Below are 14,006 nucleotides of genomic sequence, written 5' to 3'. Positions count from 1 at the left end.
CCGGGCGCCGCCGCGCCTCGGGCCTCCGCGCTCGCCCTGGGCGAGGGCCGGCTGCTGGACGGCCCGTGGAGCGGGGTGGGGAGCCCTGGGGTGGGCGGCCGCGGGCCCGGGGCCGCGGGTGGGTGGCCGCGACCTCCTCAGGCTCGGGAGCGCCGGAAGCCCCGTCTAGTCGGCCGCCCGCCCTGCAGAGCGGCCCTGCCCGGCGAGCTGGATGCATTCGGCGCGCCGGGGCGGGCAGAGTCCCCGGAGCTCGTGGGCGCGCGGACTGCAGGCGCCCGCCCCGGGACGAGCCGGGCTTCCGAGGGCTGGGGCCTGCGGCGGGTCGTCGGGGGCGGCCCCCAGGGCGTTCTGTGGCGGCGGTGAGAACGGCCCACGCCTTCTCACTGTGCAGGATGGCCGGCCGCGTCTGCGGGCGGCGCGTTCCGAGCCTGCACCGCAGGCGGGGAGGGGAGCCGCCTGCACACAGTAGGTCCCTGGAGCGGCCCCTTTCTGGCCTCGCTCCCGCCTAGTGCGGGCAGGGAAGGGAGCTCCCTGCACACATTAGGTCCTAGGAGGGGCTCCTTTCTGGCCTTGTGCCCTCCTACTGCAGGCAGGAAGGGAGCTGCCTGCGCACAGTAGGTCCCGAGAGCATCTGAGTTCTGGCCTGCGCCCTCGTCCCGGGAGCATTGGGTCCTCGGCAGCTGTGCTGTCAGACCCACGGTCAAAGCGGAGCCTGGAGAAGCAGGGTTCCGGGAAAGCTTTGTTTTTTCCAATTGTCCTGGGGAACAGAGTTGTTACTCAGAATATGAAACATTACGGACAAGATAAAAGAACACTTATTCATGAACTCTAATACTGTTCAAATTCGTTTACATTAAAGGTGTACAAGTTGACATCACTTATACCTAGAATTTTGTTGTCTTGCGTGCATTAAAGAGATCTTGGCCTGAGGAAGAGGAGGAGGATGATTTCTCCAATTCGTGAAAGGAAAAAAACACCTTGCCACCGCGGGAACCGACAGTACCAGTGAGAGAGGGTAGGAGCTCCAAGTTGACAGGACATACAGCTCGCCCTGGTGCAGGGGGACAGGGTTTGCTAGAGCCACCAGTCGCCTGAGATGCGAGCAGACTGAATTGAAGTCTGCTCTACGTGTAAAATGTGCACTGGATTTCTAAGATATAGTACGAAAAGAACGGAATGTAAACTATTCCGTTTTATATTGATTACATGAGAATGAAATAATGTTTTGGAAAATTTAGAATTGCATATGTGGCTTATGTTATCATATTTATCTTGGATAGTGCTGTTCTAGAGGGTAAGAGAGTCTCTTTGAAGAAGACCCAGTCTTTCAATCGTGAAGGAAGGTGACCACGTTGCACGTCTCACCTGGGCCTACAGATTTACTGGGCTTCACTTAATTTTTATGAAAGGAGGAAAAAGGACCAAAAAAAACACAGAGGAGATTTTCAGAAAGCAAGTTCCAATTCATAGAGCGTTATGTCACATGAGCATCACTATAGCTGTTGATAATAAACATACCAGGCTGTGCAGAAATTTGAATTATGTTTAATAAATCTGATAAAGAATGTGAGGAAGCATACAGAATTTTTAAAATTTCTGTTGAAAAATACTTAAGTTCTGGCTTTTATCATTTACCCTCTAGATACAGTATATCTCTTTAGTTTTCCGGTGAGCTAGTAAGCTAGCTTTCAGGGAAGCTTCATTTCCAGTTTTTTATACTTGCTTTAAAAATATATTTATTTTCGTTCATTTAACAAAAGCCTGCTGGGGGCCAGTATTGCTAGGCAGTGCTGATGTAAAAGCGAACAACCCAGACACGGCCCTTACTCTCTTTGAGCTAATGAGTATCAATTCAGACTCGGTGAAAAAGTAGATAATAACCAAGGTAGAGTATATTTTGCCTTTGAGTAAGTGCTTTACCTCTGTAAATTCAACACGTTAATTGTTTTAAACCTAGAATTTATATATTCCTGCCGACATGTTAATGAAGAGTCTTATTAAGACTTGGCTGTGGGCTAAAAATATATTAGTAAAAAATCAAAGTGTACTTAATTGATCCATTAATCATGAGAACTTAAGAAAAAAAATAAATTTGAGTATTTCTGTACCTTTAAATATGAAGAAAAGATGAAAAAAATTATAATAGCATCTTATTTATGATACCCTCTTTTAGCCTTTCAGCGACTTGTAGGTTCTAAGGAATTTAATAATAGAATTGTAAAGGAAACATTGATTTATGCCCCTAACATAGTTTAAAATTGCTGACTTTAAAAAGTTAAATTTATTTTAGCATATTACCTAGTTCTTAAATCAATATATTTGAGTCTTTTAGGAAAAAGTTAATCGTAGATCTTATGTTAGTTTACCATTGCTGCTGTAACAAATTACCACAAAGTGAGAGGCTCAAAGGGACACCAATGTATTATCTTAACAGTTCTGTAGTCAGAAGTCCACCTGGGATCTCACTGGGCTAAAATCCAGGTGTCCCCAGTCTGTGTTCCTTTCTAGAGGGCCTAGGGAAGAATCAGGCGTTTTGCTCATTCAGGTTGTTGACCGAATTCAGTTCCTTGCTGTGATGGTATTGAGGTCCCTGGTTCCTTTCTGGCTATCAACTGAGGGATCTTTCCAGCTTCTAGAAGCCATGCACACTCCTTGGGTTGTGGGCCTTTTTCTCCATCTTCAAAGCCAGCAGTGGTGCGTTGAGACTCCCTCATCCTTCTGATTCCTCTTACCTTTTCCTCTCTTGTTTCATCTCCCTAATTGCAATCTTTTAGGAATCTGATTAGGTTGGGCCTACCTAGATAATCCAGAATAATCTCTCCATCTCAAGGTCCAGAGCCTTAATCATATCTGCCAACTCTCTTTTGCCGTGGTGAAGTAACACATTCACAGGTCCCAGGGATTGGGGCAGGGACATTTTTAGGGGCCCTTATTCTGCCTACAGCGCATCTTAACTGGGGCGTTGCAGGATATCCAGCATTTCTTAGCAGGATAGAATAATAGCATAGAAGAATAATGTTGATAATAACAGGTAAATTTTGTTGGATGTGTAATATGTTCTGGGCACTATTCTGAGTCCTTTTTCTGCATTTACTCATTTAGTCCTCAGCAATGCCCTAGGAGACAAGCACTGTTATTATCCCCACTTACAGACAGGGAGAGAGGTGCAGAATGGGGAAGTCACTTCCCTACCTTCTCACAGCTTTTAAGTGGTGGAATGAGGATTTGAACCTATGCAGTCAGGTTCCAGGGCCTCTGTGTGCTCTGAACCACAACACGGTAAAAATAATTTCTGAACGTTTGGATTTACTACACATGCTTTGGTGATATAGTGACCATGAGTCCTAAAAAGAAACATTTGCTTTAGATAAATTCTGTCTCTTTATGAAATAAAACCTGAAAATTAAAATTTTCTTTTTAATATACCACAGTGCCATCTCCTTTCTCAGCCTCTGCTTCCTCCCCACTCCAGTCCGGCTTCCATCTTTCTAGCAGTGTTACTTTCTAGTGTTATCTGATTGCACACTTTTTAGACACTTTGTTCAGACTCTCGTTGCCCCCGGTTAATGTCTGAGTTCCTTGGAAGAGCACCAGGGCACAAACTTTGATTACTGCCCCCTGCCATTCCTCTGCCTAGTTCTCACACAGCCATCATTTCTAACTCCTCGTTGGTCTCTAGCTATTATTATTCCTTGAGGGAGGCCCATGGCGTGTCCTGGCTCCCTGGCCACAAGGCCTTCCATTACCACTCCAAACCGTCGTTCCCCCCCCCCCCCCGCCTTCTAATAATCTTTGCTGTCATAGCCTTAATTCAAACCCTTATCATCTCTGCATTTTGTCATCTCCTAACAAATTTGTGGCCTCCAGCCTTACCACTCTTCAGGCTTACTCTTCCCTCCTCTCCAGAGTAATCTTTCTAAAGGACAAAAGTCCACACGTCACTCATCCCTCGGTTACTCTCCTTCTTCATACTCTCCAGTGTCCCCCCATGCCCCCAACCCCAGTTTCTGCAAGTACTATTCCTTTTTCTAAGTATCTTACCACCAGTTAGGTGCCTGCACTGTAGCATTTGAGGTATCACAATTGTTTATGTAAGCACTTGTCTTTCCTTCGAAATCATGAACTCGTTGATAGGGAATAAGAGAGAGTTTTGCTTAAATGAATTTATTATATTATTTTGTCATCTGTTTACATGTCTGTCTCGTGTCACTAAACTGTAAACTCTTTAGGGGGCGGCTCATTGTTTTATTCATTTCTTTTTTCCTCCGTGCCCAAGACGTAGGAAGCTCTTGGCAATTAATTGTTGAATGAATGAATTGGGAAAAATAACCCAGAATACACACAATTAAAAAAATTCTACTTGTGTCTGAAAAGGTATCTCAAGCAACTTATTGGGAATATATAAAGTTACGACTTTTGAAAAAGTGTAACTGGTGGTTAAAAGCATGGGCTCTGGAGCCGGGGTGCCTGGCTTTGAATTCTGGCTCTGCCACTTACTACCTCTGCACTCTTTAGGGGCAAGCTGGTGACCCCTGTGCCTGTTCTTTGTAAAACCGGGCTGATAGTAGTAACTATCTCTCAGGGTTAATGGATCCAAATGAGGTAATGTTTATAAAGTGTCAATAATAATATCTACCACATTGGAAATATTCTGTAAGTGTTTGTTAAGTGTAAACACAATAGTTTATGTTTTCATTGCTTTTGATGATAGCTAATTTCCTTATAATACAGTGATTAAAAAATAGCCCAGTGTTTCATAATTGTGATATTTAACTAGAGATTTTTAAACTCCATGATTTTTACTATCTTACATTATAGAATGACCATGTACATTCATTAAACATTTAGAGAGTACTTGTGTATGATCCCTCTCATGAGTAACTCACAGTATTTTCTCTTTGTATTGTTTTCTATTAGCTGCTGTAATGTAACAAATTACCACCAACTTGTAGCTTACAAAACAGCATATGTTTATTTTCTTATGGTTCTGCAGGTCAGCAGTCCAACACTGTTCTCACCAGGCTAAGAGCAAGTTGTCAGCGGAGCTGTCTTCCTTTCTGGAGACTGTTGGGTAGAATCCATTTTCTTGTCTTTTCCAGCTTCTAGGAGGTGTCCACAGTCCTTGGCTCGTGGCCCCCTCCCTCCATCTTTGAAGCCAGCAATGTTGTATCTCTAACCATCCTGCAGTTAGAGTGCTTCCTCTGACTATAGACCGGGAAGGTTCTCTGAGTTTAAAGATTAAATCCACCTGGATAATCTAGGTCAATCTCCCCTCTCAAGGTCCTTAACTTAATTACATCTTCAAAGTCCCTTTTGCTACGTAATTTATTCACAGGTTGTTGGGGTTTGGGTAAGGGCATCTTTGGGGGGCCATTATTCTGTCTGCCACACTCTGTACTGTCAGTGAATCACTGCTGAAAGGTACATAGGTTTTACTTTATGAAAATAGACAGTATTAGCCAAGTTGTGAACAATTGTGCCGGTATTGTTTATCATTTATTCCTCTGGTGGTTGGTGAGAGCCATATCTGCTTAGCAGAGTGCTAATGTACTGCAGGCCTCGCTGGTCAATGTCTTTGTTTTCAAGGACTATTATTCTAGTAAGGAGGAGAGAATAAACTCATATTAGTTGAATATCTGCAATGGGCTAAGCACTCTACAGTGAATTGTAGATGCGTTAGTCCCATTTAATTTCCACGCCAAGTTCATAAATTGTGGTACGAAGCCTACAGATGACCCTTAATGATCCCCACTTCATAGTATTCATGCCCTTGTGTAATCTTGTCTGTTTGAGTGTAGGCTGGACCTAGTGACTCTCTCACTGAATGGCGTGGGACAAAAGTGCTAGGGTATGGTTTCTGGGATTAGGTTGCAGAAGACTGTGACTTCCCTCTTGCTCCCACTCTCTCTCTTTCCCTTTCACCAGCTTGTTTTGATGAAGCAAGCCGCAACATGGAATGTTGCCCCATAGAGAGACCATATGTCAAGGAACTGGGGGCGGCCTCCAGCCAACAGCCGGAGGGAACCAAGACCCTCAGTGCAACAGCTTGCGAGGAACTGAATCCTACCAACAACCAGAGCATGAACTTAGAAGCGGACCCGTCTCTAGATGAGCCTTGAGATGACTGCAGCCCCAGTGAACACCTTGACGGCAGCCTTGTGAGAGGTCCTGAGCCAGAGAACACTGCTAAGCCGCACCAGATTCCTGACCCACAGACCTTACAAGATAGTATGTGTGTATATATATATATTTTTTTTTATTGAGGAAGATTTGCCGCAAGCTAGCATCCATGCCAGTCTTCCTCTATTTTTTAGTATGTGGGCCGGCAGCACAGGATGGCCACTAACAGAGTGGGGTAGGTTCACACCCAGGAACCCAATCGTGGCCGCGGAAGCAGAGCACACTGAACTTAACCACTAGGCCACTGGGGCTGGCCCAATAAATATTTGTTAAAGACAGTGTTTGGGGGAATTTCTTATGCATTAATAGATAACTGATACTAAGATATTAGTAGTATTTTAGTGCAGATGAGGGAAAAAAAACAACTTGGAATGATAAGGCAACTTTGTGTATCTCCTAGTTACTAGTGAGAGCTCTTTCCACTGCAAATAATGATAATAATAATAAAATTAGAATGTTGATAGTGGCTTACATTTATTGAGCACTTACTAGGTGTTAGGCACCTTTCAAATCATTTTAAATGTGTCATCTTAGATTATAGTCATGCATTGCTTAACAGCAGGGATGCATTCTGAGAAATTTGTCATTAGGCGATTTCGTCATTGTGCAAACATCATAGAATGTCCTGAAGGGAAACAAAATGTGTCACCCCAAAACGTGTCTGTTTAGCTGGAGGGCTATTTTAGACTTATTATTTTTAAGAAACAAAAGACTCAAAGTTTTTCTTGTTACCTTCCCCTTAACTGTCTAAAAGAGTTCATATTAAAAAACCTGTCTCAGGAAGCAAGATATCACCTTAGCATCACATGAACTGGGTGGTAGACAGGGAGGAACCTAGAAAATAGTGTTTGTTGGGCTCCCCTCTGTTTCTGTGTGGCCAAAGAAACACTTATTTTCCAAATATTTGCTCCTTCTTATCTCCCTGTGAATTGCCTTCCTTCCCCTTGAAGTCCCTGACTCTCCCCACTCCCAGCATTTTCTTTTGTCTTTAGCTGAGGATGCTATTTAAGGTGAGAGCTTTGATCACTTTGGCGAGTTACTCAGTTTTCCTGGGTTTCTCCCATGTATACATGTTATTAAACTTTTGTTTTTCTCCTGTTAATCAGTCTCATGTCAATTTAATCCTTAGACCATCCAGAAGAACCTAGAAGGGTAGAGAAAAATTTTTCTTCCTACAGTACTTACACAAAACTAGATGGTATAGCCTACTACACACCTAGGCTGTATGGTACTAATCTTATGGGACCACCGTCATATATTAGGTGAGTTGTTGACTAAAACATTGTTATGTGGTGCATGGCTGTATTACAAGAACTCTATGAGATAGGTACTATAATGATCTCCTCTTTATAAATAATGAAATTGGAGGTAAGAGAGGTTAAAGGACATGCCCAAGATCCCCAGTTAGATAATGTATTGGCAAAATTTGAACCTAGATTGTACAACTCTACAGTTTTCACTCTTAATTGCTATAATAAGTTGTTCCGTAAAAATCCATGTTCTGAGACAAAAGGTGATGGATGCAGCAGGAAGAGAGGGAAGGGTTATAACAGTCACAGGCAAATGAGATTCCTCCTGGTCAGGGGTACTAGGAAATGTTGGGGTGCTAGGAAGTCACTGGACCTGGCTGTCAAAGATTGGTAGGATTTAGATGTTTGGCTATTAGAGGAAGGAGTGTATCAGCTGAGCAAAAGAGGTGGAAAAGCATGAGGCACAGATGAGAAAACACCACCACACCGTGTCTAGAGCTGGGGCAGGGTGGGGAATAGGGGGAGATAAAATTAGAAAGGTAGTTTGGAGCCTGATTATAGTTACATAAAAGATTGTGAATATTTTTTTTCTTTTTTTTTTTTTTTGAGGAAGATTAGCCCTGAGCTAACATCTGCTGCCGATCCTCCTCTTTTTTGCTGAGGAAATTGTCCCTGAGCTAACATCTGTGCCCATCTTCCTCTGCTTTATATGTAGGATGCCTGCCACAGCATGGCTTGAGAAGCAGTGCGTAGATCCATGCCCAGGATTCAAACCTGCGAACCCTGGGCCGCTGAGGCCAAGCATGTGAACTTAACTGCTAGGCCATGGGGCCAGCCCCAGATTATGAATATTTCTTTTTGTTTTTTTGAGGACAGTTAACCCTAAGCTAACATCTGCTGCCAATCCTCCTCTTTTTGCTGAGGAAGACTGGCCCTGAGCTAACATCCATGCCCATCTTCCTCTACTTTATATGTGGGACGCCTGCCACAGCATGGTTTGCTGAGCAGTGCCGTGTCCACACCCGGGATCCAAACTGGCAAACCCCCGGCCGCCAAAGCAGAACATGCAAACTTAACTGCTGTGCCACCGGGCTGGCCCTCCAGATTATGAATACTTTTTAATAAAAAAATTGATTCTTGAGTTTTTTGACTAGTAGTTAAAATCAGCTACATCTTAGTTTAAACTATGCAATGCAACTGTTATAGAGATACTATTCTGATGAATTTGAAACATGGAGAATGAGATTGTATGGGTTGTATGAAAATATGAAATTTAGTTCCAGTGAAGTGCAAAAGAAAAATAGGAATGCACACGGAACATTTTGTGTAGTTAAATTTCCTAACACATTCAAAGATGTGTTCAGTCTATATTTAGTTTCCGTGAAACTGCATGAATATCAAAATTTGCAGGCCTTTTTATTTCCTTGTAAAAACAATACTATTAGCGGTTACATTCAAAGCACATTAAGTATTTCACTAAAAATAGAGTGTACAGAAATAAAGAAAAAATATCATTATGATTGTGTTGTCAGTTACCTGGGAGTGGACCTTAAAAACAGTACGATGGAAGGAAGTCATGTGAAGCAGGGCTTAAAATATTAGCCTCTCTTCTTCTGAAAACATCATTCAGATTCACTAGATGGAAATTTAATTTTGTAAGATGTCTGTACTGTTCAAATTTGTTTATGGTGTGAGCTTTCAATTTAGACAATTTATCATTACTTGGAGAGGAACTTTTTCTCTTAAGCCAGATTGAGTTTCCTTTCCAGGGAATAGATGAATCCAGGAAAAATGTTTCCACAGCTCATACCTAGCCAAAAGCAGTGGCCATGGAGGAATGGAGAGCTCGTTGAATAATGACAAAGGGAAAATATGTAATCCCTTTTCCCGGAGTCTTTCTGTGTCCTTGACACGTCTCAAAACTCTCCAGTCCGTAGATTCAAGCAGTTTACATTTTGGTTCCTAAATTTAGGCGTTGAACTTCTGTTTCACAACAGTATTAAGCACGCGATTGCAAATATGAAATACATAATGAGGCCTGACTTTGATTTGTCTCTGACAGTTGTGTGACCTTTGAAAGGTCTCTTAACTGCCATGAGCCACAGTTTCTTAATCTCTCATCTGTTTGACATGTCCTCTAAGATTTCTTTCTGTTTTAATGGATCAGGATTCTAAAGGCCAATTTTGTATGACTGCATTTCAACCCAGTCCTACACTTAAACATGTGGACCCCTATGCTGCCTCCACGTATTTTTTGAAGCCCTTTTTTCTATATCTGCAGGTTTTCTGCAATAACATAATTATATCCATAAGAGAGGCAAAGTCCTAAATTCTTAGCCTAGCCCCAATTTGGCTTTCCTTCTTGTGATTTTTGATCTCTTAATTTAGGAGAGGATACTGCCTCCACCTCGCAGTCAGACAGACCCTGTACCAGCCCTAGAGGAATAAGCTTGAAGTCATTTCCAGGTAAAATATCTCCCTTTTCTGCATGTATTTAAGTATTTGTACTGTATATCTTACTGCCATAACAGAGGAAGTCAGTGAGGAAAAGAAAAAAAGTATACGGCAATAATTTAACCTGATACCATAAACCTTAGCCACCTCAGCATCCCATGCCTAGCTTCATCCCCAACCCACAGCTCCCAACTCTGGAGGATTGCAGTGACTCTTAGCGGCAGAGAATTTCTTCAAAAATAAGCCTCTGAAATCATGCTAAGGTGTTCCAGCAAGAGCTGTTCGCGTATTACATTAGAGGTTCAGGACTGGTCTGCAGTCAATATTCTTGTCTCTCTCAAAAATGTAGGAGTAGAATAAAGGTTTGTATAGGTGCACCGGGATTTCACAGGATTTCTAAGCAGTCTGGAAAGCATCCAGAAGGCCTGATTCTTCTTGAGTTTCTGAATTAGGGCATTGTTCCTCCTGGGGCTCCTTTTAGAAGGATCTAATAACTAACCATGGCTCCTGATTATCTCCGGGTCATAGAAATTCCCTGAAAGTTGAATAAAGGCGATGCTGTAGAGTTATGAGAACTGGGTTTGGAGTTAAGGAGACCGGAGCACTTATGTCCACCACATAAATTGAGTTGAGTGCCCTTGGGCTAGTGGTGGAGCTCATGAGGGCCTCAATACTTTATGTGAAAATGAAGAGTGTGGGCTAGATAAGTTTTGAGAGCTTTTCCAGTTCTAAACGTATACATTTCTAAGAGTGAATTGCCACATGCCTATATAGGCTTTGACTTTGACCCAGACGTTGAGGTGAATGAATGTCAAAGGGAGGGGCTGCGTAGCCAGGCTTTGGCATTACCCAGAGTTGTAGAAGCACAGCTTTAAGCCACTTTGACTCCAAAAACTTCTGAGGAGAAAAGTAGCCCTGAGAATATAAATTAAGCTGCCTAATGCTATACCATCTCTAAGTGTTTTGTTTTTATAACATACAATTTACAGAGATATAAAAACTTCAAAGTGTTCTTTTTAACCATTATTATAGAAAAAGTATAAAATTGATTATGTCTATATTTACTCCTTTCAAATTCTATCATTTTAAATTATCATTGTTGGAACATCCTTATAAGGTTTACTAATCCAATGATTATCAACGAAACAAGATTTTTACTGCATATGACGTGATGTTAGTCACTTTGGGAGGATAGAACACTTAAGAGAAAACGCTTGCCTTAGGTAGCGTGTGTGCCAGGAGAGGAGAAAAGCCACAAGGAAATAAAAACATGAACAGGAGTAAAAGCATCAAAATGCCCAGGATATTTTGCTGGAGAATAGAATTAACCTAAAAGGGAAAATATATACTTTGGTTTTCTAATAAAATAATTTTGTGAGAACTTTTTTAAATTAAAGATTATTTTACTTAGAAGCAGGTTGACATCTTTCTTTTCCTAGTGTGCAAAACTCTCTTTAAAGATAAATGTTGCAGTGGTATTTTTAATTATTGAGGCTGGGCACTTATTTCCTTTTTACATTCGCATACTTCCAAAGGGATTTGGAACATGGAAGAGTTTCATAGCTGTTTAGAGAAATGAGAACTTAGGTCTTCATAATTACAAACATTACTTCCCAGTTCTATCGAAGTTCAGGCTTTATTCTCTATAGTATTGAACCTTCCAAGTTGTGTTACATCAATATAATGTATGATCTGTGTGTGCTGGAGCGTCCAAACATTGGTGAGTCTCTAGGATACATTAAGGCAACTTTGTTTCAGCTAGCTTTGTTGTGAGTCATTTTTTTCTGTTTGCTTAGTGAGTTACCAAATGAACGTATAATTTAAGAAATAAATTTCTCCTCATTTCCAAGTAATTTTAGCTCAAACACAATGCAGTAATAATGTAGCTTGGCTCTCTACTGGCTGATTACCTGAAGCAGTCTCTGAGCACATTAATCATAAGGTTAAGATGACTAGAAGATGCTCATTTTGGGGTAATCATGATGGATTCCTACTCACCTATCAAAATTGTATACCATATCCATGTATGTTTAAGTAGTGTTTTGTGAAGGCAAATGTTCCTGTGTTGTCATATATGATTTTTAAAAATAATGATAATTTATAATAAAGTACAGGTGACTCATATTTCTGATTAAGGATAGGCTATTTCCCTTAAATTTTTAAAAATAATCTTAATGGCTAATAATTATGTGGTACTCCCTGTATGCCAGCCAGCCCTGGTGGTCCAGTGGTCAAAATTCAACACTCATATCCATGACCTGGGTTCATTTCCCAGTCAGGGGACCACACCACCTGTCTGTTGGTTGTCATACTGTAGTGGTTGTGTGTTGCTGTGATGCTGAAAGCTATGCCACTGGGATTTCAAATACCAGCAGGGTCACCCATGGTGGACAGGTTTCAGCAGAGCTTTCAGACAAAGACAACTAGGAAGAAGGGCCTGGCCACACACTTCCAAAAATAATTGGCCATGAAAACCTTATGAATAGCAGTAGAGCATCATCTGATATAGCACCAGAAGGTGAGAAGATGGTGCAAAAAGACCAGGCAGGGTTCCACTCTGCAGTACACACGGTCACACAGAAGTTGGAATCAATTCAATGGTGCTAACAATATTCACAACAACTCCGTGTGGTAGGCATTGTTGTGATCCCAATCCCACTTTACAGGTGAGGAAAATGAGGCACAGAGAGAGTAAGTAAATTGCTCTGGATCATAATGGTGGCAGGTCACAATTTGCACTCAGGCACCACGACTCTGGATTGGTGCTGTTAGTTACCATGACACACTCCCTAGGAACAAATTACCCTGCACTTCAGCTCCCCTCATCTTGAGGCTGGGAGCCACATTCTGGGACTTGAGCACCTGCAGCCAAAACCTGTTTTTCACATAATCACTCAATAATAAATGAGTGAGATGGGAAGAAGTCAAATTACTAGCTGGTGGCCAGGGCCAGCTACATAATTTGCAGAACTCGTTCCAAAATGTAAATGTGGGGCCTCACGTTCAAAAGTAGGGGAAAAGTATCTCTAAAGGTACTAAAACATAAAGCCTTTTCCTTTCCTTCCTGGTCTCTGTCTTGCCCTGGTATTTTTAATTTGCCCTTTAATGTTGTTCTAAAGAAAAATTGCAAGTGTAAATTATTAGCATGAATTTTGCCATTTGTGCAATGTCTATTTTAAATGCAAATATAGAACATTTAACTAGTATGTGAAATCCCCACAATTGCACGATGCTTTTTTTGTAGCTTGTACCTGAGCAGCTTTTTTGTTTTTTTTAACCAGAACAATGGAAACTCTGCACAAAACTAACTAAACTGTTTTTATTTTTCTTTTTGACACACATGCATTTTACCAACACTTTCTACCTCTGGCTAACTGATGAGTAAGGAAGGAAAAGGAAATGTGGGCTGTCCTATTTTTTCCTTTGCTTCTTTGTCGTCATTTTCAGTCTAAAGTGGTTCACTAATAGGGGCAACAAATATGAGTAAACAAGAATATGATGAGATTCCTTGGTTCTTCGTGTTTTTCATAACACCATCACTCTGAACTTTGACTTACTGTGGGTCCACTGGAATCCTGTGCTCATGGACATCATGAACACTGCATGTGAACTGGGAGGTAGGGAACAGAGCAGGCTGACATGTATTTTGCTTGTATCTCTTCTGCTCATGTGTATGTTCCACTGTCTCATTGGACTTCACTTACAAAACAGAGGTTCACATATGAAATTATTGAGAATTTCATCATGGCAATCGCAGAGCCCTTTTGAGTGCAAGGTCATGCACAGCTCACATGCCTGTGAAGCGGGCCCTGCTTTGGACCATTAGATGAGATGGAAGCGGGATTAGACTGAAACCATTTTTCCAGTCAACCCCAAACATCCCAAACATCATACTAAAAATATAAGAGATTGGCCTGGGAGGGTTAGGTGTGGTCACAGGTGATAAAAACAGGGTAACCACTGCCTACAAAGACAGTGGAGTTGGCTGGCTACAGCTATATTGAAATGAGGCCCTGCAGAAAGATAATGAAAGATCACCTGCCATTAACAAATAGTTAGTGGCTAAGTGTAAAAATTAGAGAGTTTGGGTGGTTTTAGCATATTTAAAGAGCAGGTCTCAAA

General features: G+C 41.8%; 1 protein-coding gene across 3 annotated transcripts in view; it reads left to right on the top strand.

Moving 5' to 3' along the window:
* LOC103550946 (uncharacterized) overlaps positions 1-14,006 on the top strand; it is a 117,824-nt gene that overhangs the window by 783 nt on the left and 103,035 nt on the right. The window contains exons 2-6 of one of the 3 annotated variants that reach the window (XM_070630415.1): positions 860-1,015; positions 4,994-5,071; positions 5,926-6,228; positions 7,310-7,442; positions 9,819-9,896. In XM_070630415.1, the coding sequence (XP_070486516.1) occupies positions 860-913 (54 nt within the window). In that variant the 3' untranslated portion in view covers positions 914-1,015; positions 4,994-5,071; positions 5,926-6,228; positions 7,310-7,442; positions 9,819-9,896. Of the gene's footprint in view, positions 1-209; positions 1,016-4,993; positions 5,072-5,925; positions 6,229-7,309; positions 7,443-9,818; positions 9,897-14,006 lie in introns of those variants that run through there. The other 2 variants (XR_011542986.1, XM_070630414.1) reach the window with 2 other exon arrangements.

This window comes from Equus przewalskii, chromosome 8, assembly GCF_037783145.1.
Source record: "Equus przewalskii isolate Varuska chromosome 8, EquPr2, whole genome shotgun sequence".
Lineage (NCBI taxonomy): Eukaryota > Metazoa > Chordata > Mammalia > Perissodactyla > Equidae > Equus > Equus przewalskii.
The sequence above is the reverse complement of the archived record's forward strand: the minus strand, read 5'-3'. Positions and strand labels throughout refer to the sequence as shown.